The sequence below is a fragment of the Argopecten irradians genome, chromosome 1 (assembly GCF_041381155.1).
Source record: "Argopecten irradians isolate NY chromosome 1, Ai_NY, whole genome shotgun sequence".
In the NCBI taxonomy this organism is placed as follows: Eukaryota; Metazoa; Mollusca; class Bivalvia; order Pectinida; family Pectinidae; genus Argopecten; species Argopecten irradians.
In genome coordinates, this window is record NC_091134.1 from 3575781 (window position 1) to 3603374 (window position 27594).

At 35.9% G+C, this 27594-nt stretch overlaps 1 protein-coding gene across 1 annotated transcript; it reads right to left on the reverse strand.

The window, feature by feature from the left end:
• LOC138308769 (uncharacterized) lies at nt 1-27356 on the reverse strand. The gene is made up of 26 exons (XM_069249787.1): nt 27351-27356; nt 26912-26971; nt 26128-26171; nt 25707-25855; nt 25407-25489; nt 23849-23926; nt 23418-23527; nt 22497-22598; nt 18544-18617; nt 18281-18399; nt 17726-17785; nt 16910-16953; nt 16473-16591; nt 16037-16086; nt 15152-15226; nt 11859-11968; nt 9204-9287; nt 7201-7277; nt 6339-6457; nt 6028-6087; nt 4781-4824; nt 3705-3826; nt 2728-2846; nt 2218-2415; nt 1353-1419; nt 1-1075 (listed from the first exon to the last, which is right to left on the reverse strand). Exons 1-26 carry the CDS (start codon nt 27354-27356, stop codon nt 324-326), a joined length of 2925 nt encoding a protein of 974 aa, XP_069105888.1. The 3' UTR covers nt 1-323.
• Nucleotides 27357-27594: the final 238 nt, after the last annotated feature.

Below are 27594 nucleotides of genomic sequence, written 5' to 3' on the forward strand. Positions count from 1 at the left end.
TTACAGTATAATGCTAAAACATTTTATTCATAATTAAAATGTTTGTTTTGTTTTGCAAAACAACCCTGAGATGCTGAACTGTTCAGTTCAAATGATTTGTTTATTTATATTTTATATGGCTAGTAAACTAGATGTATATTTGAAAATATGACAAGTTTAAAAATAAAAACAAAAGAAAACAGGCAGCCATGTTTGTTCATCCTCAATGGACCTTGCTGCGTTCATTCAATTATCAAAATGAATCGTAGTTTACAGTAATGTGATATGAGTAGTCTACATGAACACAAATATGATCGATTCCACAATTTCCACCAATAAAACATTTACACAGAATGGTGATTTGAAGTCACATTATCATGTACAGCAGCATCCTGCAGGTCATTGATGATCATGGAAGCCTGTGCATAAACATCCACTATTTGTTGTGAAGCGACACTTGGCGTTACCACGGCACCATCCATGACGTACTGAGGCTGAGTATATCCGCCATCTTTAGTTAAACAGTCAGTATGTGCTAGTAAAACATGAGTCTCGACCTCCATGAATGAATTAAACACTGCGTTACATTCATTACACACAAACAGTGTCGGGTTGTCGTCATGAACACCATCCACTCGAGTAGCCGACCCTTGTTTTGCTATTCTTTCTGGCGTAACAATCTGTGTAGTAGACCCTATATTGGTTGATTGGGTATGTACGTTACTTTCCTCTAACTTGTTTAACTCCTGGTAACTCCCTTCCATGGCTGAGGAGTTGAGAGTCCTTCCTCTGATTGAGTAATATTTTGAGTGAGTTGGAGATGTTACAGAAACAGAACTGTTATGACATGTTGTCTTTACATTTGTATTGGGTGAACTTCCTATCCCTGTTTGTGATCCTTTCTTTGTCATGTTTTCTGATTTCTGAACACAATTTGTATCCACATTGCCCCCAGCAGATGAAGTGTCTTTCTTTTTCTTGTGATCTGTTTTGGGGGTTTTCTTTTCATCGTCGTGTTTTCGTTTCTTTGGAAGAGTGTATAAATTTGTATAGGCACGCTGTGTTGTCTTCAGTGAAGTACCACCACTCGTTTCACCTGTAAAACAAATAAGAAGAAAACATCTCATAGTTATAATACAAAAATTGAAATTTTCCCCATATTTTATTTTGGAGCCATATTATCAAAAATAATGCAAGCAGTATGAAATGTCAACAAAAGAAAGATTTACAGGTGCAGTATACCTAGGATAATTTGTAATAAACATGATCAATAAATAAAATATCTGTGAAAATTAACATTATCAACAGTCTGTGAAAAAGGTTGGGTAAATAGTCAACAATCGTAGCGGGTGTAAACAGCTTTCTGTACCAACCTTGTGTATTAGATTTGTTGTTGTGTTTTGCAGTGTCAGCCCCTGGATGGTTCGTTTTCAATGCATCCTAAAAAAGATATATATATAAAAAAAAAATTCAAATGGCTTTTAAAATTCATTACATTTTTCATTAAATTATCCATATTCTCCATATGTTCAGCTGCATTGAAAATCTCCATCAAACAACATAGTGAAACTTCTTCAAACTACTTCATCTGCCCATAGAAGATTAATTATTTGTTGCCTACATGGCAGCTAAAGACTTTTTCCAACAAGCATTTCAACAATAAAAGCAATCTAAACATGATCAAATGTAGCCAAATACATAAAGAATCTAGTAATGGTAAATGTGTATGCCCCTGTCCATAGTAATAACATCTTATATGCCATCCTTTTTATTAAACATTGACAAAAATACACATTCCTGTCGAGTGTCCCAACGGAGATTCAACTCTGGTATCAAAATACGTTGCTCTACCCACTGAGCCAAATTAGCATGCTCAATCATCTGAGTGAGAGACCTTACTGAACACAAGCCACATCAACACGCTCCTTTAACTCTTAATGATAAAGAACAAAATAATCAAACATAGAACCCCTTGTGGGAGATTTACTAGTAAACAAGCCCGAATCTCTCACTCAGGTAGCGGAGATCTATTTGTCAGATTGAGATCTAATCATCAGATTATCAGACCATCAAGATTTTATTAGTTAAAACCCATGTATAAGAGTTACCTACCTTGTACAGCTTGTCCTAAACCCCCGTATAAGAGTTGTCTACCCTGTACAGCGTGTCCTGAACCCCCGTATAAGAGATACCTACCTTATACAGTGTGTCTTAAATCCCCGTATAAGAGTTACCTACCCTGTATAGCATGTCCTGAGTTAGTAAGACGTCCTCTAGGCGACCTGTGAGGGTGTACTCCGGAGTCGGGTTTCCCGGACACCAATTCACCGTTAACGTCAACTTCTCCGTCACTTTACTCAGGACACTGTTCAATGTGGTCTGGTCTACAGACCTTACCAGTTCATCTGACAATGTAGCGGAGATTTTCTTAAACACCTGGAAAATATCACAGAATTTATACAACCTTCTCCCAGACATAGTAACTGGGTTGATAGTAAACTCATGTAATTTTATAATCCCAAATATCTTCTATAATCATGGTCACTGTGACCTTATTGTTTTTTAAAATATACCTGAAACTGTGACCTTGTTGAAATACCTGAAACAATAACAGGTCACTTTAAACTTTTTTAATATCAACACATTTCCAGGGTAGCTGGAATATTCTACAACAACAATAAGAGACCAATCAGCCGGTATGACCACCTGAGACATATTTTTTTTATCCTTTTGAATTTGAACACTCACACTTATGGTGGGTGTATTCACTGTTTCTTGAGTTGCGGGTTGGTTAGAAACCGTCGCTGTGGGAGGTTGATATTCTGTATCATTAAAGTATTCCTCATCTTCAATATTATCTTCAGCATCTATAACAGTATTCAAGCACATAATCAAACCTAAAGTATTTCAAAACACAACTATAAAGATCTTAACTATAACTTTCACATCATTACTCAACATACATACATATAGTATACTTTTGTACAGCAAATGAAAGTAAAAAAAACTAATGTGCATAGTTCACTTGCAGTGGCACTTGTAATTTGAACTTTAAATTAATAAATGAAACAAAATTATTTTCAAACTTCACTTGTTATCAATACAATATACAGATTAAGAAATCATCAGAATCTCCCTTACCTATTAGCCCAAGATACTCTGGCCCTGACACCAGACTTAGACACTATGACAGATAGATGTCTGGTTTAGGGCCAGAGCGCAGTCCTATATCAAAACGTGGAATAAGCCGACACTGTTTGGTATCGGGCCAGGTCATCTCTGATTCAGACTGACCACCGAGAAGCACCACAAACATTTGTCTATTCAACAAATGAATATTATATTTACCCAAATACAGATGTCAGCAGTAGCTGGGATAGATGTATAGCAATCCGTCGAGATTAAAGGTGATTTGCATACTACGAGAACGTGCACGCGTGATGAAATGGATGGCTATGAGTAGGTAAATTATTCATTTGTTGAAAAGATCAAGGTAAGTGGTGATTCTCTGTGGCAATATTGTGTAAGTAGTCTGAATCAGAGATGACCTGGCCCGATACCAAACTGTGTCGGCTTATTACACGTTTTGATATAGGACTGCGCTCTCGTCCTAAACCAGACATATATCTTTCATAATATCTAAGTCATCAGAGCATCTCAGGCTATTACCTGATTATCTAATTTATTTTATAATGTCTCTCCACCTAAAGATTATCTCCCCTTACCAGAATATCCGTATCTGTATTCCTCAGTACTTTGTTCTGTAGGGAGTGCTTGCGAGGTTCCCAGCTCCTCGTAGGTAATCTGTCCCCCACCTCCAGAGGTCTTCTTCTTATTTGAGTATTCCCTAGAATAAAACAAGAGGCTAATTAGGCCTGTATCGCTCACCTATTCCAGGCCAAGTAAGGCTTTTGATTTGAACTTAATCCCTAGATTTCTATATATAGAAGAAAAATTTGCTTCATTTCTCCTATTTTTTCCCTTAAACCCATGGGAAATCAAAGCCATCATTACAAAATTGTTTTCCCTCCACCAAAGAATCCTTCACACCAAATAAGAACCAAATCCCTTCATTCCTACAGAAGAATTTTAAAGAATTTGCTACATTTCCGCTACTAGGCCCCATCCATCAGGCGCCTGGGGACCAGACCCATCATTTATACATTTTATGACATAAATTCTCTGTCATCCAAGAAAGCTTCAGACCAAATAAGAACAAAATCCTTTCATTCCTACCGAAAAAGAAGGATTTTAAAGAATTTAATATATTTCCCCTATTGATCTGCACCTCAAGTCTCTAGCTCCACAATTTTTTCAAAATTGGTTCCTCTTCACCCAAGGAAGCTTAAGACCAAATTGGGTCAAAATCCATTGAGTCACTCATGACTAGAATGGATTTTTGTAAAAAATTGACAGACAACGGACGCCAGATGCAGTGCCATGACATAAGCTTTTGAACTGGTGAGATTGTGAACATTTTAGTCATTTCAAAATTTTATAGTGAGTTTTTATATTCTGTTTCCATGTCACCATGATCTGCAACTAAATTCACTTTTAAATTTCTCTCTGTTCCCTCGAACAATGTTTGCTGATGTTTTGAAGCACCTGAACATAATTTACTGAAATACCAAATAACTCAAATGAAGAATATTGAATAACACAATAATTGGATGAATATTATTGTAATTTAGCCAATGAAGTATGCATGAAACTGAAAATCTCCTGCAGTTTCTGACTAAAGAACATTTTAATGAATATTCAGAAAATCGAGGGTGAAGAAAATAAAGAATCAGCAACATACCTATTTCTTATCTGGGTTTTGGCCTGATTTTCTGCATCAATATTCTAAAATGCAAAAATGATAACATGTATATCTATACCCAAATATAGCGTTAATAGCACATACATCTATACCAAAATATAACAATTCCTATTTAAAGATGCTCCACTGTCGACAGAGTATAAATGGTATTCATCATTTGAACAATAATTGGTGTTTAATCATGTATATATATGCCTAATTAACACAAAAAATAACATAAAAATAATTCATTTTGCCTTTGGTGCATGCGCAATCATTACTTCATTCTATATAAAATATAGTGCCACAAAATTTTTTCGGGATGCAATTAATTATTTTCCATACTTTCAACTTGAAGTAAAATTAGAAGCTCAAACTTTCCAATGGTGGTAATGATGTAAAGTATGTAACTTTCGTAACTGAAGAAAAATACAACATCGTCTGTTCCTGTTTTTAAACAGTCAAAAAATACAATTTGTCAGCGGAAGAGCATCTTTAACATGGCTCTTTACATTTTATATGAAGTGTTACATTTACATGATACAAAGGAGCTTTTCTTTGTTAGACAATATATTTACCTCCCTCCTTATCAATTTCAAAGCAATACAATACCAGAAGATAGATTTCTATAGTTATAGATAACTTACACACTTAAGTCCACCTACTACATTTATCTATTATGGCCTAGTTGAGAGGGTACTATTACCTCACAGTATTGTCGAGGGATGGGATAGTGATTGAGCCGTTCGACAATACTATGAGGCAATAGTGCCCTCTCAACCAGGCCATAATGGGTTTAGTACATCACCCTCACATATGTATGAGCCCTTTTCATTTCATCTTAACAGAAACGCTTCAAAAGAAACCCTGCAACTCTTTTTATAGTTATGCTACCATCATTTCCACACCATGTTGTTAAACGCTGTTTCATTGCATTAATCATCGCAGAAATCTGTTTCTTTAAACAAGATTTAGTTTCATGAAAATTAAAAGTAGAATAATATTGGGCTAGTTAACTGTCTTCTGTAGAAAGCAACTTTTGACGTCTTGGTCGAAGCAAGCGTTATAATGACATCAAGTACATTTATGTTAAATTTTGTGCCACTTCAATAGTGTCCAGTTCCCCAGGCACTATTACAAATAGTACCCATTTGTGAAGCCAATCAGAATTCAGTATTCTGTCATGTGATGTACTAATATCTAATAGATAAGTACCAATATTGTAGGTGAAAAGACATGTAACAAACCTCTTGAAAAGAAGCCAGTAGGCAGATGTCCTTCAAAGGCCAAATAACTGCACTTCCTTTCTGTAAAGACAATTACATAAAAACTATGACATATTTACTTTTAAGTATAAATGAACTAGATTCCTTCTTTCGCTGTTTCTCTTAAACAATCAACTATGGTTTAGATAAATTATATAGCGACAATGTGGTGTAAAAGAATAAGGACATCATTTCTATGAATTAGTTATGGAAAATTGGTGTGCATATTGTAGCTTTTTCTAGATTATATTTTCCTCTCATAATTACAAATGGCTGGGAGTAATATAAACTACCTTGATCATTTTCCAATTTCGACCATCTTCAGGGTAGGGCAGTTCCTTCACAGTTGAACCTCTTCGAAGTTTGATGATTTCCAAAAGTGCAAACTCCTTCCGCATTGTTACTTCAACATCTGTTAATATGAATGACATCTGAGGTTTCAAGACAGACAAATATGTAATAAAACGAAAATAAATAAAATATCAAAAGAAATACAGTAAAATCTTCCTATAAAGATCACCTTGGGAACAAATAGAAAATTAACTTTATATCTAAATGGTCTTTATACACAGGATAACTTGAATAGATTTTTTATGTTATGGAGATATAACACAAAAATCTAAGTGTACTCTAAATAAACCGCGAAGCGGTTTATGATGAGAGTACACTCAGATTTTTGTGTTATATCTCCATAACATAAAAAATCTATTCAAATTAATCCTTATAATTCAAATTACTAAAGATGATCTCTTCAATACTCAAAATTCATTCTGGGACTCTTTTGTCTATGAAATCATTACGCCGTCATCTCAGCCAATCAGAAGCAACGTAACAAACGGCGACGCCATTTTTTCCTTTATGGGCTGATAAAGTAAATTTTTAAACCAATGAAAATGCTCGTAACAAGCAAAATTGAATTATACACAGGTAAACAGGTGTTAAATCTGGCCATTTGGGAGCCAAAGAGAGCTCTTCACATTTTAGTCTTTATATATATATATTTAATGATCGTTTTTAACATCCTACTTCATTCACATCATCAATTCATTTTTTAATTTCTTTTTGGTGTAATGTTTTGAACAAACAGTGTGTATATAATGTGATCAAAGTAAACTGGTCAGCGTGGTTTTATAAAGTAGAAACATAGTAACTTACCATAATGTTGTAATGGATACTGGACAATCTTGCCTGTAGCTACAGCATGACCGCCATTGAATAGTGAAACTTCCATGCTGTTAATTCAAATCAAGATCAAATGAGCTTTACATATACATTATTATGTGTATCTTTTGTAGAGATTATGATTTAATGTATCTGCATGAACGCTTGTAAATGTTGGTTGTATAATAAGGATGTGAAAATGTTGGATTGATGAGGAAAGCCATAGTTCCTTCAGCATATAAACGTCTTTTCTCTCATACCTACATGTGTAATACTGGCTGGTCCAGGGCAATACACTCATCTTGCTTGAAGCTGTATTGCATGGCTACCCATGCAATAAAACCTCGTGATGTCATAGCGTCAACAAAATTACTACTTTCCTGGTACAATTTTAACATTTTTTGTTCAGACACAATGCTGTATTTACTTTAAAAGATACAAACAATAGAATTTGCGGTGAAAATATTGCGCAATTATCATGCATGGAGAAATGATTTGCATTCACTGATTTTTTTCGAGTTCATTTCAAAATGGTGGAAAGTCATAGTAGTAAAATTGCAATTACACGACGAAGTAATAGAGAAAAATACTCTTTTATACGTGGATATGAAGGATAGGGATATTCTACCCTCCGTATCACAAAATGTTGTAAAACCCTCGGCAAGACTTGGGTTTTACAACATTCTGTGACCCTCGGGTAGAATATCCCTATCCTTCATATCCACATATGAAAGAGTCTTATATTATTTGAAGATCAATTAGTTACCTGGACCCAGTGCCACGAGCATTCCTTAACTTCAGATTCCCCATAGGAAAGCATTACAGAAGTTCAGGAAACAAGCAGCCCAAGGGCCTTAACGGTCACCTGAGTTCGTTTAGAATGAAACAAAGACATAAAAATACTTTTTTTTTTTTAATATACTGGCCCTTGAAGTCGGTCAGTTATTTTATAAATATGACTTTAATCTATGAAGAGTATTTGCTTTCATTAAACCTTTGAACTCAGATGATTTTTTATAATTTAAAGTCATTTTGACCCTATTTGGCCCTGCCCCTCTGATCCAACAGGGGGTCAGCGAGGACTGATATGGATGTTAAAATGCTATATCTCAGGCTAATAATTCAAATCAAGTTTGACTCATTTTCTATGAAAATTGAGCAAATAATGTTCATAAATGTGTTTTTCATATATAAACTAAAGTAAACTTGACCCCCTCCCCAGGGGAAACGTGAGATCCCAGGGGCATATAATTCACAATTTTCATAAAACATCTTAAGACCTTTCCATCTATAAAGAGTATTATAACATTCTACCATTTCAAGAATTTAAGGAGATGATTTTTGAAGTTTTGGCCTATATGCTCCTGCCCCTCTACCCCTAGGGGGTCGGCCAGGACCAATACCAATATAATACTAAATGCAATCTCAGGCTAATAATTATAACCAAGTTTGACTCATTTCCTATGAAAATTGAGCAAAAGATGCTCATAAATGTGTTTTTCCTATAAACTTTAGAAAACTTGATCCCCTCCCAAGGGGAAAACGTGAGGCCCCATGGTGTTATAATTCACAAGTATTGTAAAGGGCCTTAATACCTTTCCATCTATGAAGAAGATTTTTGAAGTTTTAGCCTATTTGATCCCTTTTGACCCTGCCCTTAAGGCCCCTGGAGGTCAGTCATGGAAAATGTGTCTCAGGTGATCAAAAAATCTAAGTTGAGGAGATATCCTTAAAATCCCTAATGCTTTCCCACGGAGAATTTTAAGTTATTAATAAGAGATTCCCTAAATCTAAGCAATATGTTTGTGAAACTGGGCCCAGGTGACATTCCCCAGATAGATTTCTTAAAAGATTATCAAAGAGAGATGCATTTCACCCTGCTGACATTAATGGATGGTAGAATTGATTTCATTGTCAAACAATTTGGTCGTTAATTCAACAAAATGTTATACACTACTTTGTTGTTAACTTAATAGATTAAGTACACATGTACTAACCTAGGTTTCACTTGCTCTTTTGGGATTTCCTTCTGGGCAAACTTACGTTTTCTAGCAGCCATCACGCTTTCACCAGCGTAAAACCTGAGAAAATAAGGAGAAATAGCTTAAATACAGACTTAATATTACATCCTATTAACAGCCAGATTTGAAAGGACATGCCACGTACTGGAGGTAGACCACTGGAGAACAAGCGGCCCAGAGGGCCTGTATCACTCACCTGGTTTGTAATTCCAAGAAATGTTATGAATACAGGTTCATTGTTTCTTTTCTGAAGTAATATAAAGATTTACCTATCAATTTCCTGTTGGGCTCTACTCTTTCTGCTCCCGGGGGGTCAGAGCCAAAATTTATATTCTGTTCCCCTTTCCCCCAAGGATGTTTCTGGCCAAAATTGCTTAGAATCCAAGCAGAACTCTATGAATAGTAGCAATTTAAAAAATTTAACTCTATTCCCAATATTGGACCCAGCCTCTCCTACCCCCGAGGGTCAGAGCCAAAATTTATACAAACTCTGTTCCCCTTCCCCAAGGATGTTTCTGGCCAAATTTCCTTAGAATCACTAGCAGTGATTTAAAGGATTTACCTTTATTTCCCCTATTGGACCTTACCCTCTTGCCCCCAGAGGGTCAGAGCCAAAATTTATACAAACTCTGTTCCCCTTCCCCCAAGGATATTTCTGGCTAAATTTGCTTAGAAGGACAGGACAAAGGACAGGACAGGACAAAGTACAGGACAGGACAAAGGACGTACAGTACAGGACAGGACAGGACAAAGTACAGGGTAGGACAGGGCACAGTACAGGGCAGGACAGATCAAAGCACAGGGCAGGTCAGTGCATGGCAAAGTATAGGACAGGACAAAGTACAGGGCAAAGTAAAGGGTAGGACAGCTCAGGACAGAGCTAAGTACAGGGCAGGACAGTGCATGGCAAAGTATAGGACAGGGCAGGGCAAAGTACAGGACAGGGCAAAGGGCAGGACAGTGCAAAGTAAAGTGTAGGACAGGGCAGGGTAAATAATAGGACAGGACAGGGCAAGGTACAGGGTAGGACAGGACAGACCAGGGCAAATAATAGGACAGGACAGGGCAAAGTACCAGGTAGGACAGCACTGGACATGGTCAAGTACAGGACAGGACAGGGCAGGGTAAATAATAGGACAGGACAGGGCAAAGTACAGGGTAGGACAGCATAGGACTGGGCAAAGTACAGGACAGGACAGGGCAGGGTAACTAATAGGACAGGACAGGGCAAAGTACAGGGTAGGACAGCACAGGACAGGGCAAAGTACAAGACAGGACAGGGCAGGGTAAATAATAGGACAGGACAGGGCAAAGTACAGGACAGGACAGGGCAAAGGACAGGACAGGGCAAAAGATAGGTCAGAACAGGGCAATGTACAGGACAGGATAGGGCAAAGTACAGGACAGGACAGGGCAAAATACAGGGCAGGACAGGGCAAAGTGCAGGGCAGGACAGGACAAAACACAGGGCAGGACAGGGCAGGGCAAAGTACAGGGCAGGACAAGGCAAAGTACAGGGCAGGACAGGACAGAACAAAGGACAGGACAAGACTGGGCAAAGTACAGGACAGGATAGGGCAAAGTACAGGACAGGACAGGACAGGACAAAGTACAGGACAGGACAGGACAGAACAAAGGACAGGACAAGACTGGGCAAAGGACAGGTCAGGACAGGGCAAAGTACAGGACAGGATAGGACAAAGTACAGGACTGGACAGGGCAAAATACAGGGCAGGACAGGGCAAAGTACAGGGCAGGACAGGACAAAACACAGGGCAGGACAGGGCAGGGCAAAGTACAGGGCAGGACAGGGCAAAGTACAGGACAGGACAGGACAGAACAAAGGACAGGACAAGACTGGGCAAAGTACAGGACAGGATAGGGCAAAGTACAGGACAGGACAGGACAGGACAAAGTACAGGACAGGACAGGACAGAACAAAGGACAGGACAAGACTGGGCAAAGGACAGGTCAGAACAGGGCAAAGTACAGGACAGGACAGGACAAAGTACAGGACAGGACAGGACAGGACAAAGGACAGGACAAGACTGGGCAAAGTACAGGACAGGATAGGGCAAAGTACAGGACAGGACAGGGCAGGGCAAAGTGCAGGGCAGGACAGGACAAAGTACAGGACAGGACAGGACAGAACAAAGGACAGGACAAGACTGGGCAAAGTACAGGACAGGATAGGGCAAAGTACAGGACAGGACAGGGCAAAGTACAGGACAGGACAGGGCAAAGTACAGGTAAGGACAGGGCAAAGTACAGGGCAGAACATGCAGGGCAAAGTACAGGTAAGGACAGGGCAAAGTACAGGGCAGAACAGAACAAAGGACAGGACAGGGTAGAACAAAGGAAAGGACAGGACAGGGCAAAGTACAGGTAAGGACAGGGCAAAGTACAGGTAAGGACAGGGCAAAGTACAGGTAAGGACAGGGCAAAGTACAGGACAGGACAGGACAGAACAAAGGACAGGACTGGGTAGAGCAAAGGAAAGGACAGGACAGGGCAAAGTATAGGGCAGAACAGGGTAAAGTGAACAAGTTGTTGATTAAAGGAACTTATTGATTGTACATAGAGTGTGTCATGAACAGCTGGCTATGAGAATATCAAGGTATACTAGTTTACCTGTCTGACGATATGTATCTGAAATGTCTCAACCTTTGAGATATCTTCATTTTGACCTTTTTCCTGTTGTCAGGTATGCTCAAATCAACAGATGGGCATGCTTTCTGGATCTGAAATAGCAACAAACATAGTGTTCAGTAATCTGCATGATATTACTGTATCACTGACCTAATATCAGGATACTGCTATATATTTGAGATGATATCAGGATACAACTATATCACTGACCTGATACCAGGATACTGCTATATCACTGATCCAATATCACCATACTGCTATATCACTGACCTAATATCAGGATACTGCTATATCACTGACCCAATATCAGGATACTGCTATACCACTGACCCAATATCAGGATACTGCTATATCACTGACCTAAATATCAGGATACTGCTATACCACTATATCACTGACCCAATATCAGGATACTGCTATATCACTGACCTAATATCAGGATACTGCTATATCACTGACCTGATATAAGGATACTGCTATATCGCTGACCCAATATCAGGATACTGCTATATCACTGACCTGATATCAGGATACTGCTATATCACTGACATGATATCAGAATAATACTGCTATATCACTGACCTGATATCAGGATACTGCTATATTACTGACCTGATATCAGGATACTGCTATATCACTGACCTGATATCAGGATACTGCTATATCACTGACCTGATATCAGGATACTGCTATATCACTGACATGATATCAGGATACTGCTATATCACTGACGTGATATCAGGATACTGCTATATCACTGACCCAATATCAGGATACTGCTATATCACTGACCTGATATCAGGATACTGCTATATCACTGACCCAATATCAGGATACTGCTATATCACTGACCTGATATCAGGATACTGCTATATCACTGACCTGATATCAGGATACTGCTATATCACTGACCTGATATCAGGATACTGCTATATCACTGACCCAATATCAGGATACTGCTATATCACTGACCTGATATCAGGATACTGCTATATCACTGACCTGATATCAGGATACTGCTATATCACTGACCCAATATCAGGATACTGCTATATCACTGACCCAATATCAGGATACTGCTATATCACTGACCTGATATCAGGATACTGCTATATCACTGACCCAATATCAGGATACTGCTATATCACTGACCCTGATATCAGGATACTGCTATATCACTGACCTGATATCAGGATACTGCTATATCACTGACCTGATATCAGGATACTGCTATATCACTGACCCAATATCAGGATACTGCTATATCACTGACCTAATATCAGGATACTGCTATATCACTGACCAATATCAGGATACTGCTATATCACTGACCCAATATCAGGATACTGCTATATCACTGACCCAATATCAGGATACTGCTATATCACTGACCTGATATCAGGATACTGCTATATCACTGACCCAAATATCAGGATACTGCTATATCACTTACCCGATATCAGGGTACTGCGATATCACTGATCCAATATCAGGATACTGCTATATCAATGACCTGATATCAGGATACTGCTATATCACTGACCCAATATCAGGATACTGCTATATCACTGACCTGATATCAGGACACTGCTATATTACTGACCTGATATCAGGATACTGCTATATCACTGACCTGATATCAGAATACTGCTATATCACTGACCTGATATCAGGGTACTACTATATCACTGATCCAATATCAGGATACTGCTATATCACTGACCTAATATCAGGATACTGCTTCTCACTGACGTGATATCAGGGTAATGCTATATCACTGACCTGATATCAGGATACTGCTATATCACTGACCTGATATCAGGATACTGCTATATTACTGACCTGATATCAGGATACTGCTATAACACTGACCCAATATCAGGATACCGATATATTACTGACCTGATATCAGGTTACTGCTATATCACTGACCCAATATCAGGATACTGCTATATTACTGACCTGATATCAGGGTACTGCTATATCACTGATCCAATATCAGGATACTGCTATATCAATGGCCTGATATCAGGAAACTGCTATATCACTGACCAAATATCATGATACTGCTATATCACTGACCTGATATCAGGATACTGCTATATTACTGACCTGATATCAGGATACTGCTATATCACTGACCTGATATCAGGAAACTGCTATATCACTGACCCAATAACAGGATATTGCTATATCACTGACCCAATATCAGGATAATTACTGTATCACTGACCCAATATCAGGATACTGCTATATCACTGACCCAATATCAGGATACTGCTATATCACTGACCTGATATCAGGATACTGCTATATCACTGACCTGATATCAGGATACTGCTATATCACTGACCCAATATCAGGATATTGCTATATCACTGACCCAATATCAGGATAATTACTGTATCACTGACCCAATATCAGGATACTGCTATATCACTGACCTGATATCAGGATACTGCTATATCACTGACATGATATCAGGATACTGCTATATCACTGACCTGATATCAGGGTACTGCTATATCACTGACCCAATATCAGGATACTGCTATATCACTGACCCAATATCAGGATACTGCTATATCACTGACCCAATATCAGGATACTGCTATATCACTGACATGATATCAGGATACTGCTATATCACTGACCTGATATCAGGATACTGCTATATCACTGACCTGATATCAGAATACTGCTACACCACTGACATGATATCAGAATACTGCTATATCACTGACCTGATATCGGGATACTGATTTCATAATTTAATACAGGTGACCCTGTTGATTTGAAAAAAAGTTCAAGGTCTTACAAATAAGCATTACATCAAGCTACAAGTCCAATATCAAATCACTGGCCAGCTTTCTTACTAGTGATAGGGAGGTTTTTTTTTTATCACATTTCACATCTGTGACCTTGAGCATATCCTCATTTTCCAAGGTCGAATAGCAGATCTATTGGCTTCTAGGTTTCATTGGAAAAGTTTGGTATATAAAACCCACACCTTGTATAAAAGGTCAATGTAATTAATTTGATAGAATTGAATTTGTAGAATATAACTGCTCCCGTCTTCTTATTAGATAGATAATGAAATTTGAAAGAAAAGAAAATCCCAACATCACACCAATGAGAACACTTTTGAAAGTCTGTGTTATAGAATGGTATTAGGCCATGAAATCAATGAAATGTGATCCAAACAAACAATCTTACATCAATGAAAAAGAAATAAAAATATCAAAACTTAAAACAATTAATTAAAATTTACTTACATAATTCATTAAATCATCAAGGTTTTCTTTCATGGATTGCACCTTAAATTTCTCCATTCCTCGTCGAACAGCTTTCTGTTGATGAAATTAAAGCAAAAAAGTAAAAAGTAATTCTTGGTTAAAGCATTTTTAAATGGTATAAAACCACTGTACAGTTTTAATTGAAACTGGACAAGTTTGAAACTTTGACCCATTTAGGGATCCATCTTGTCTTTTTGTGTATTTAGATCTCTTTAAAATTACATCCATGCTATTCAGTGTCCCCATACACCAAATTGAAGTTCTATTGATACTGGAACTATGGTTTTTTTTAATTTTGGCCCTATTAAGAGTCAATAGTGGACATCTTGGATTGCCGCGAAACTAGACAGGCAGACAGATAGACAGATGGACAAAGTGATTACTATAAAAGGGCTCCTGCATCTATAATACATGGCCCGGCTACTCATCATGGAGAATACCAGGTCAGATATTCCTGCATATCATTGTTGACCCCAATTTCCCCTGATGGATAACAAATTTTGGGAGTACTAACATTGCCACAACAATATCATGTATTTTATGAATCTAAGATCATGAAAATAATCCAATTAAATTTCGACGGCCAGATGTCAGATGCTGCACTATGCCATAAACTCACCAGTACTTTAGGTCAGGTAAACGACAGATAGAGGGAAGAGAAAGGGAGAGGAGGCTGTGCTTAAAGGTAAAGCACAAGACCTATACTTACAGGTAAAGACACTAACGAGACCTATACTTACAGGTAAAGATACTAACGAGACCTATACTTACAGGTAAAGATACTAACGAGACCTATACTTACAGGTAAAGATACTAACGAGACCTATACTTACAGGTAAAGATACTAACGAGACCTATACTTACAGGTAAAGATACTGTCTCTATAACTTCTTCAGTTTGTTGAGTATCATCTCCTGTATTCAATCATATAAAGATCATTAGCTAGGAAGTTATTTTCTGATTGTCATCATCTGAATTCAATCATTTAATCTGATTTAAGTAAATAATTTCAACGATATTGTTCTCACATCATATCAATCCCTTTATAATTACATGTTACATTTACAGGTAACACATAACACACCATGTAATTAAAGGTTTATTTCTCATATGTATCAAATCCATCACTGTAAGTCTAATGACTTAGAACTTATCCTGTCTGATATACGATAATTCGTCTGATCTTATCTCTATACTGATTTACACATCCAGGTGTATTTTAGATCAGCTACAAACATTGAAATCTGGCATATGATTATACATTTAAGTGCATACATCTTGTAAGATTATCTCCCCTTACCAAGCCCTTTCTCATCCTCAATAGTGGAATCTTCCACTGGGGGGTTCATTGTTTCTAAGGCAATTCTAGCCTTAGCCAGGATTTGGGTAACACTCCTTGCATCTTCTGTAAACACATTCCTGAAAGTGATACAAGAAAACAATTAGGCTATGTAATTTTAGAAGAGTCATGAACATTAATAAATTTTCACGTTGGGGAACTTACAGGACGGGGCGGGATGGCGGGACGGGAGGCAGGACGAGGCTGTATGGGGTGGGATGGGGCGAGATGGGATGGAACATATGGGATCGGCAGGACGAGATTAGTGAGAACCCTCCTTGAAATTTTAACATGCAAATATATCATGTAAATGACAAAAAAATATTTTATTTTTAGGTTTGTTTAAAGAGCCTTAATGCTATGGTGACCTACAGAGTAAGGTGATTAGTCAATCATACCTGTTTCTCTGTAACTTTTTGGCAAAATTCTCAGCACGGACATTCTGAAACACATATAACAATGAACCAAACACCAAATGGATAATGAATGGCTTAAGAAGGAAATATGACTCATAGATCCACTCGATACTTCTACATATTTGTGCCTTTACTAATGATACTTTACCCTGCTTCTATTTCAATCAAATTAAAATATCAACATTAAAGTCTTAAAACATGAATTTAAGGTGTCTTGCAAGTAAATCAGCCAATAAGCAAATGTTTCAAGATGAAAATAGTCTGGTTAGAATTAGAAATAAAGTCTCCTTTTTTTGGTGTTTTGATTGAAATATGTAGGTCAGCGCTGTCATATTTGCTATTTGGTGAAAGTATATATTTAAATATGTCAGAAAAAATGTACTGATTCTGCTGTACTAAGATGTTTTTCATGGTGATTACACACAGGTGCAAAATGACCAGGTTTTTTCCACAATAGCATCAGTTGTGCATGCATGTAAACACGTCTGTTTCTCAGTTCTGACAGCTGTCAAATTTTTAGAATGCTTTAAACCTATCAATTATTGGGTTTTAAATCATGTATCAAGGTTTGTATCAGAGACATTAGTATAAGGATATATTGACTTTTTTCTTGTGAGAGACTTTGTTCTTTTTTTGTATCTTACCACCCCAATCAAGAGTTCAATAAAATTTTAAAATTTGTGTATAGGAAATAATTTAAAGTGTCAAAATACTCATTTTTGTCTCCATACATTATCAATTTTGTTACATAAACATGAATAAGGGTTTAGAATCTGTGTCAAACAAGATAAAACCTACCTCTTCATATGAGATCTTGTAGCACACCTGTGTTACAGGCCAGATGACTGTACTTCTCCTCTGACAACAAAAACTCTAATTATATAGACAAGACAACCTCGTCACAGACAAAATATATCTAAAAAAATTTATAAGTAATAAGTCTAATTATACAGACAAGACAACAATACCTTGTCACAGACAAAATATATCTAAAAAGTAATTATGAATAATTACTTATTTGTTAATTACAATGCATTTTAAATTCTTCAAGATATTTCAAAAATTATTAATGAGCAAACTAATTAATAAGTAATTTGAAATTCATATTGCAAAGCAACTCATGTAAGATCCTACTCTTTTAATACTATTCCATCATGGATGAAGATGTAAGAGGGCATTTGTTGTTTGTCCAAACACATCTCAAATCTTGTAAAAATATCTTCATTTAAAATGATACAGTGACTAGAAGTGTGTGTAAAACAGAAATATCACCACCTCATATCCATATGGGATTAGAGAATCAGTTATTTATGGAAAAGAAACACAAAAGAAGACAGCCTATGGATAAGTTACCGTTAAATCTGCCCAGCGTCTTGTATCTCTAGGATAAGGGAGAACCTTCACTGTTGTAAATCTCCTTATGTTTGTGAGTTCCACTTGTACAAAGTCGTGCTTCACAGAATCGTCAATGTCTTTAGATATGAAAATGAAATATCATATCTTATACATTTCAATTTTGATTTATTTGGAGACATTTCGTAGGTAGTTTCTATTTACATTGTGAAGGGTTATAAAAAAAAGATTTGATTTTAGAGAAGTTAGATATGTTTACCTACCATACTCTAATGGATACTGTTTAATCCTCGCTACGGCAACAGCGTGGTCATCATGGAATAGTGAAACTTCTAATCTGATAAGTAAACAATAAACAGATATATAGCTACTACTAATGTATTGTCTTGTATGTAGTGCATTGTCTTGTATGTAGTGTATTGTCTTGTATGTAGTATATTGTCTTGTATGTAGTGTATTGTCTTGTATGTAGTGTATTGTCTTGTATGTAGTGCATTGTCTTGTATGTAGTATATTGTCTTGTATGTAGTGTATTGTCTTGTATGTAGTGTATTGTCTTGTATGTAGTGTATTGTCTTGTATGTAGTGTATTGTCTTGTATGTAGTGTATTGTCTTGTATGTAGTGTATTGTCTTGTATGTAGTGTATTGTCTTGTATGTAGTGTATTGTCTTGTATGTAGTGCATTGTCTTGTATGTAGTATATTGTCTTGTATGTAGTGCATTGTCTTGTATGTAGTGTATTGTCTTGTGTATTGTCTTGTATGTAGTGTATTGTCTTGTGTGTAGTGTATTGTCTTGTATGTAGTATATTGTCTTGTATGTAGTGTATTGTCTTGTATGTAGTGTATTGTCTTGTATGTAGTGTATTGTCTTGTATGTAGTGCATTGTCTTGTGTATTGTCTTGTATGTAGTGCATTGTCTTGTATGTAGTGTATTGTCTTGTATGTAGTGTATTGTCTTGTGTATTGACTTGTATGTAGTGTATTGTCTTGTGTATTATCTTGTGTGTAGTGTATTATCTTGTGTGTAGTGTATTGTCTTGTGTATAGTCTTGTATGTAGTGTATTGTCTTGTATGTAGTGCATTGTCTTGTATGTAGTGTATTGTCTTGTATGTAGTGTATTGTCTTGTATGTAGTGTATTGTCTTGTATGTAGTGTATTGTCTTGTATGTAGTGTATTCTTGTATGTAGTTGTATTGTCTTGTATGTAGTGTAGTGTATTGTCTTGTATGTAGTGTATTGTCTTGTATGTAGTGTATTGTCTTGTATGTAGTGTATTGTCTTGTATGTAGTGTATTGTCTTGTATGTAGTGTATTGTCTTGTATGTAGTGTATTGTCTTGTATGTAGTGTATTGTCTTGTATGTAGTGTATTGTCTTGTATGTAGTGTATTGTCTTGTATGTAGTGTATTGTCTTGTATGTAGTGTATTGTCTTGTATGTAGTGTATTGTCTTGTATGTAGTGTATTGTCTTGTATGTAGTGTATTGTCTTGTATGTAGTGTATTGTCTTGTATGTAGTGTATTGTCTTGTATGTAGTGTATTGTCTTGTATGTAGTGCATTGTCTTGTATGTAGTATATTGTCTTGTATGTAGTGTATTGTCTTGTATGTAGTGTATTGTCTTGTATGTAGTGTATTGTCTTGTATGTAGTGTATTGTCTTGTATGTAGTGTATTGTCTTGTATGTAGTGTATTGTCTTGTATGTAGTGTATTGTCTTGTATGTAGTGTTCTTGTCTTGTATGTGTGTATTTTTTTGTAGTGTATTGTCTTGTATGTAGTGTATTGTCTTGTATGTAGTATATTGTCTTGTATGTAGTGTATTGTCTTGTATGTAGTGTATTGTCTTGTATGTAGTGTATTGTCTTGTATGTAGTGTATTGTCTTATGTAGTGTATTGTCTTGTATGTAGTGTATTGTCTTGTATGTAGTGTATTGTCTTGTATGTAGTGTATTGTCTTGTATGTAGTGTATTGTCTTGTATGTAGTGTATTGTCTTGATGTATGTAGTATGTGTTATTGTCTTGTATGTAGTGTAGTGTTTGTTGTCTTGTATGTAGTGTATTGTCTTGTATGTAGTGTATTGTCTTGTATGTAGTGTATTGTCTTGTATGTAGTGTATTGTCTTGTATGTAGTGTATTGTCTTGTATGTAGTGTATTGTCTTGTATGTAGTGTATTGTCTTGTTGTATTGTTGTTGTAGTGTATGTTGTTGTGTTTTGTCTTGTATGTAGTGTATTGTCTTGTATGTAGTGTATTGTCTTGTGTAGTGTATTGTCTGTAGTGTATTGTCTGTATGTAGTGTATTGTCTTGTATGTAGTGTATTGTCTTGTATGTAGTGTATTGTCTTGTGTATGTAGTCTTGTATGTAGTGTATTGTCTTGTATGTAGTGTATTGTCTTGTATGTAGTGTATTGTCTTGTATGTAGTGTATTGTCTTGTATGTAGTGTATTGTCTTGTGTATTGACTTGTATGTAGTGTATTGTCTTGTATGTAGTGTATTGTCTTGTATGTAGTGTATTGTCTTGTATGTAGTGTATTGTCTTGTATGTAGTGTATTGTCTTGTATGTAGTGTATTGTCTTGTATGTAGTGTATTGTCTTGTATGTAGTGTATTGTCTTGTATGTAGTGTATTGTCTTGTATGTAGTGTATTGTCTTGTATGTAGTGTTTTGTCTTGTATGTAGTGTATTGTCTTGTATGTAGTGTATTGTCTTGTATGTAGTGTATTGTCTTGTATGTAGTGTATTGTCTTGTATGTAGTGTATTGTCTTGTATGTAGTATATTGTCTTGTATGTAGTGTATTGTCTTGTATGTAGTGTATTGTCTTGTATGTAGTGTATTGTCTTGTGTATTGTCTTGTATGTAGTGTATTGTCTTGTGTGTAGTGTATTGTCTTGTATGTAGTGTATTGTCTTGTATGTAGTGTATTGTCTTGTATGTAGTGTTATTGTCTTGTATGTAGTGTTTTGTCTTGTATGTAGTGTTTTGTCTTGTATGTAGTGTTTGTCTTGTATGTAGTGTTTGTCTTGTATGTAGTGTATTGTCTTGTATTGTCTTGTATGTAGTGTATTGTCTTGTATGTAGTGTATTTTGTCTTGTGTATTGTCTTGTATGTAGTGTATTGTCTTGTATGTAGTGTATTGTCTTGTATGTAGTGTATTGTCTTGTATGTAGTGTATTGTCTTGTATGTAGTGCATTGTCTTGTATGTAGTGCATTGTCTTGTATGTAGTGTATTGTCTTGTATGTAGTGCATTGTCTTGTATGTAGTGCATTGTCTTGTATGTATTGTCTTGTATGTAGTGTATTGTCTTGTATGTAGTGTAGTGTCTTGTATGTAGTGTATTGTCTTGTATGTAGTGTATTGTCTTGTATGTAGTGTATTGTCTTGTATGTAGTATATTGTCTTGTATGTAGTATATTGTCTTGTATGTAGTGTATTGTCTTGTATGTAGTGTATTGTCTTGTATGTAGTGTATTGTCTTGTATGTAGTGTATTGTCTTGTATGTAGTGTATTGTCTTGTGTATTGTCTTGTATGTAGTGTATTGTCTTGTATGTAGTGTATTGTCTTGTATGTAGTGTATTGTCTTGTATGTAGTGTATTATCTTGTATGTAGTGTATTGTCTTGTATGTAGTGTATTGTCTTGTATGTAGTGTATTGTCTTGTATGTAGTGTATTGTCTTGTATGTAGTGTATTGTCTTGTATGTAGTGTATTGTCTTGTATGTAGTGTATTGTCTTGTATGTAGTGTATTGTCTTGTATGTAGTGTATTGTCTTGTATGTAGTATATTGTCTTGTATGTAGTATATTGTCTTGTATGTAGTGTATTGTCTTGTATGTAGTGTATTGTCTTGTATGTAGTGTATTGTCTTGTGTATTGTCTTGTATGTAGTGTATTGTCTTGTATGTAGTGTATTGTCTTGTATGTAGTGTATTGTCTTGTATGTAGTGTATTGTCTTGTATGTAGTGTATTGTCTTGTATGTAGTGTATTGTCTTGTATGTAGTGTATTGTCTTGTATGTAGTGTATTGTCTTGTATATAATGATTTGTCATATGTGTTGAGGAAAAAGACCCTAGGCTGTTCGCAATCCTCACAAAACAATCAAGGAAATAGAACAAATATTATATAACTTCAACAGAATTTCTATAAAAAAATCTTAATTTTCTCCAATGACAGAGTGACAATTAGCAGGACTTACTCAGGCCTTAGTCTTTCCTTAGGGACAAACTTGGGGACAAAATAGAGCCTCTCAATAGGTAAAGGTAATGCCCCTTTTGGTGGTGCATATTCATTGTAAGATCTGAAAGTATCAGCAAAGACATACATTAGATACAATTTGTGAAAGAGATGACAGACACCAAACAAACTGATTTCCTACAAATAGTTATATCCTACAAACATTTTTATAATTAACAACAATTACATGTAATTAATTGCCTAGTCTATCCAACTTTGCATATGATATATCATGATAATATGTATGTGACAAAAGAAAAATACAAATATTCATTTCTCTGTAAGATTGATCCCATGTATATGATGAGAGTAATAAGAATTTGACCAAGTCTAAGTCCAATTTAGATCAAAAATTAGCATTAACACAAATTCTCAAAAACCTAAAATTCTGAGTTTTCACCACAAGAGTACAAGAATCAGGTTTCATACAGAAATTAGAAAGTGAATCGAAGGGAACAGCGGAAACAATAACAGCCAACTACCTGAAGGTAGCCAAGGTAACTAACACACTACCATATAGGATACAGCCCATCAAAAATGCTACAACCAATTCTTCTTACACCTTTGTTTTTTTACCTGTCAGATTGTTTTTCACCTGTCCAGGTTTTTTTTTACCTGTCTGACTGCAGACTGTTACATCTTTGTTTTTTACCTGTCAGATTGTTTTTCACCTGTCCGGGTTTTTTTTACCTGTCTGACTGCAGACTGTTACATCTTTGTTTTTTACCTGTCAGATTGTTTTTCACCTGTCCAGGTTTTTTTTTTACCTGTCCGACTGCAGACTGTTACATCTTTGTTTTTTACCTGTCAGATTATTTTTCACCTGTCTGTTTGGTTTTTTTTTACCTATCCGACTACAGACAGTTACATCTTCGTTTTTTACCTGTCCGACTGCAGACTATTCCTTGACCTTATCCTCTGAGAGACCTTCTTTCTAACCTCTTTCATCATTTCAGGTGAGTTTAAATCAATGGCTGGACACTTCTCCTTGATCTGTGAAAACAGAAAATTCAATATGCAAAGCTTTGTTTATAAAGGTGGACCTACATAAACAGGAATAATAAATTGATCCTACATAAACAGGAATAATAAATTGATCTTTCACTCGAGATCCATAAGATATTAAGAGTGTTTAACTACTGCCAAAATGAAGTGAATAGATGCGAAAAGAAGTTATCTATAAACAGATACTTGTTAAATAAAATTTGTTATACACATAGTTGTATTACTAATAGTAAATAGTGCTGGGATCAATTTTTTTTTGTACATGGAAATTTATTTTAAAATATTATTTTCATGATTTATTGTACTTACATATCCTATCACTTTTTCCACATTCTTGTCTCTCATGGATTTCACCTGAACTTTGTCCAATCCTCTTCTGATCACCTTCTATTGAGTAAGTAAAGAATAGGATTGATAACACAACATTAAACTTTAAAACAAACAAGAATAATGTGAAGGGGCAAAGGTGGTCAAGTGTTGTGTGCTATGATGGCCAAGTGTTGTGGGCAATGGTGGTCAAGTGTTGTGGGCCATGGTGGTCAAGTGTTGTGTGCTAAGATGGTCAAGTGTTGTGGGCTATGATGGCCAAGTGTTGTGTGCCATGGTGGTCAAGTGTTGTGTGCCATGGTGGTCAAGTGTTGTGTGCTATGGTGGTCAAGTGTTGTGGGCTATGATGGTCAAGTGTTGTGGGCCATGGTGGTCAAGTGTTGTGTGCCATGGTGGTCAAGTGTTGTGTGCCATGGTGGTCAAGTGTTGTGGGCCATGGTGGTCAAGTGTTGTGTGTCATGGTGGTCAAGTGTTGTGGGCCATGGTGGTCAAGTGTTGTGGGCCATGGTGGTCAAGTGTTGTGGGCCATGGTGGTCAAGTGTTGTGGGTCATGGTGGTCAAGTTGTTTGTTGTGGGAAATGGTGGTCAAGTGTTGTGGGTCATGGTGGTCAAGTGTTGTGTGCTATGATGGCCAAGTGTTGTGTGCCATGGTGGTCAAGTGTTGTGTGCCATGGTGGTCAAGTGTTGTGGGCCATGGTGGTCAAGTGTTGTGTGCCATGGTGGTCAAGTGTTGTGTGCCATGGTGGTCAAGTGTTGTGTGCTATGATGGCCAAGTGTTGTGGGCCATGGTGGTCAAGTGTTGTGTGCCATGGTGGTCAAGTATGGTGTCAATGAAAGCTATATTCATATTTATAGATGTGTCAATTGAAGCTGTATTCATATTTATAGATGTGTCAATAAAAGCTGTATTCATATTTATAGATGTGTCAATAAAAGCTTTATTCATATTTATAGCTGTGTCAATAGAAGCTGTATTCATATTTATAGATGTGTCAATAGAAGCTGTTCTCATATTTATAGATGTGTTAATAGAAGCTGTACTTACATTTATAGATGTGTCAATAAAAGCTGTATTCATATTTATAGATGTGTCTAAAAAGCTGTATTCATATTTATAGATGTGTGTCAATAATAGCTGTACTTACATTTATTGATGTGTCAATGAAAGCTGTATTCATATTTACAGATGTGTCAAAAAAGCTTTATTCATATTTATAGATGTGTCAATAGAAGCTGTATTCATATTTATAGATGTGTCAATAAAAGCTGTACTCACATTTATAGATGTGTCAATAAAAGCTGTATTCATATTTATAGATGTGTCAATAAAAGCTGTATTCATATTTATAGATGTGTCAATAGAAGCTGTATTCATATTTATAGATGTGTCAATAAAAGCTGTATTCATATTTATAGATGTGTCAATAGAAGCTGTACTTACATTTATAGATGTGTCAATAAAAGCTGTATTCATATTTATAGATGTGTCAATAATAGCTGTACTTACATTTATAGATGTGTCAATAATAGCTGTACTTACATTTATAGATGACTTATCTGCTGTTTCAAAGACTTCTGATTGATCAGAATCTCCACCATTCTCATCATCATTGTTGTCATCTTCTGAAACATTTAGCTACATGGTCAAAATTATCCCAGAAATACATACACAGTAACTAAACAATAAGCTACATTCTCAAAATTATCCCAGGAATATATGCAAAATTATTCCCCTTACCATGAATTGTCTCTGCATGATTATCTCCCCTTACCATGATGTCCTTCATCATGATTATCTCCCCTTACCATATCTTGTCTCAGCAAGATTATCTCCCCTTACCATGAATTGCCTCATCTGTGACATCCATAGTTGAATCTGCGATAGAAGTGTTTCCACTGCCATCCTTCCTCTGACTGTTCAGAGACTCAGCAGTAAGCTTAGCTTTAGTCAATGTTTCAGAAATGTCACTGCTGTGTTTACTCAGTTGCCTAGAATAATACCGAAAACAACCATTTAAGTCCTGACAATGCATTTTTAGTATAATTTCAAATAGGATTTTATTTCATCTTTTTAAATGATTTAATCACTCAATTTATGACACATTTCTAATGTTAAATGTTTAATGTAAAATTTAAATGTTTAATGTAAAATTATCTTCCATATAAATTGCCAAAATATACTATAGATATCGATATAGAACTATAGTAATGTGACAAAAAATTCATAACTTTTCCTAAAATCATTATGGTAAGCAGCTTACCCTCCCCTCTGTAATTTTTTGGCCATATTCTCGGCATCAACATTCTGGAAAAGAATTGAGATAAAAAGAAATTTTAAATTTTGTCCCCTTAATCCTTGTACTAATTGGGTGGTATGGATCAACAGGAAAAGGGTCCAAAATCAAATGAAATTAGAAATTGATTTGAGTGCTGTATTGATATCTATTATATCAATGGAGAAGTCATTTATATAAATAAATCCAAACTTTCCTTTTGTGTACCAACTCCTCAGACCTAACTATTCGTATTGGAATTCAGAATCCTCTACCCATTGGGAGGTTAATAGACAATTTTTGTTAAATTCTTATCAACCTGTTTTTTGAAGAAGTGTGATGACTGATGCTGGCCACGATGGTGAGCCATATCAAGTACTACGGCCAAAACCGTCATCTAACATATATATCTTATATCATATTTACCATAATGAGTGCCCATGGGGTGCTTAAAAAAATTGTAACACAGGGAATCTAAATGTAAGTTGTGGACATTTTTAAATTTCAGCCATATTTTAACTGTTTCTGCACTCACATAATCGGTTACTATCGCAATGATACTGCTGGTATGTCTTTTCCCCTTCAAGACACATTATTACGTCATTATTCACATTTTGTAAGCTTCACACAGTTGTTCGTAGGATAAGGGGTATTTATATAACTTCAACTCCTTCAGATGAGTGGATCGAGGGTTGCTTATAGAGGAGGGGGGGGGAATCAAAACCTTCTCAAGCCTACATGAATCCGAACTTTAAAAGATCAGAAAACAAACCTCCCGAAAAGATGCCACGTGACACAAGTCCTTTACCGGCCAAATGATGGTTTTTCCCACCTGAAAAATCAGTGTGAAAAACAATAGTAAGTAATGAAAATTTACGCAGTAAAAATATCCAATATCTTGGTACATAAGAAATACATTACAGTAAATGCAGAAACACCAAGTTCTTGTTATGTTAAATGTTATCTTATCCCATAACTGGCTTGTCCAGCCATGTAATATGGTCATGTCATAAATATCATAAGACACATGTGTAATAACACTATTATGGTAGTTTTGACCTTATAATCAATATATGATATATCGCATGATTGTCTCAGAAGACAGAAACGTCACATCCGTGTCAAATTTCTTATGTTTTTATATAGAGACGAAATTAAAACTTTTACTTATATTTCTACTAATAAAAGTTATATGATAAATAGCAACTTACACTCATGACTAAGTGATTTGAAATTTATTAAATTTGTTAAATAGTTTTCATATGCCACTCACCTAAATGCTTGTGGCATATCAAATTGTTGAACTTATTTGATAAATTTCATAATCACATAATCACTCATATAAGATACTCTATTTATCCTAATTCACAAACAAACTGGTGATTCCTTAGTACAGACTTCTAAGTGTCTAATCTTCACTATAATAACTAGAAATATGTCTGTAAGACGTTAAGT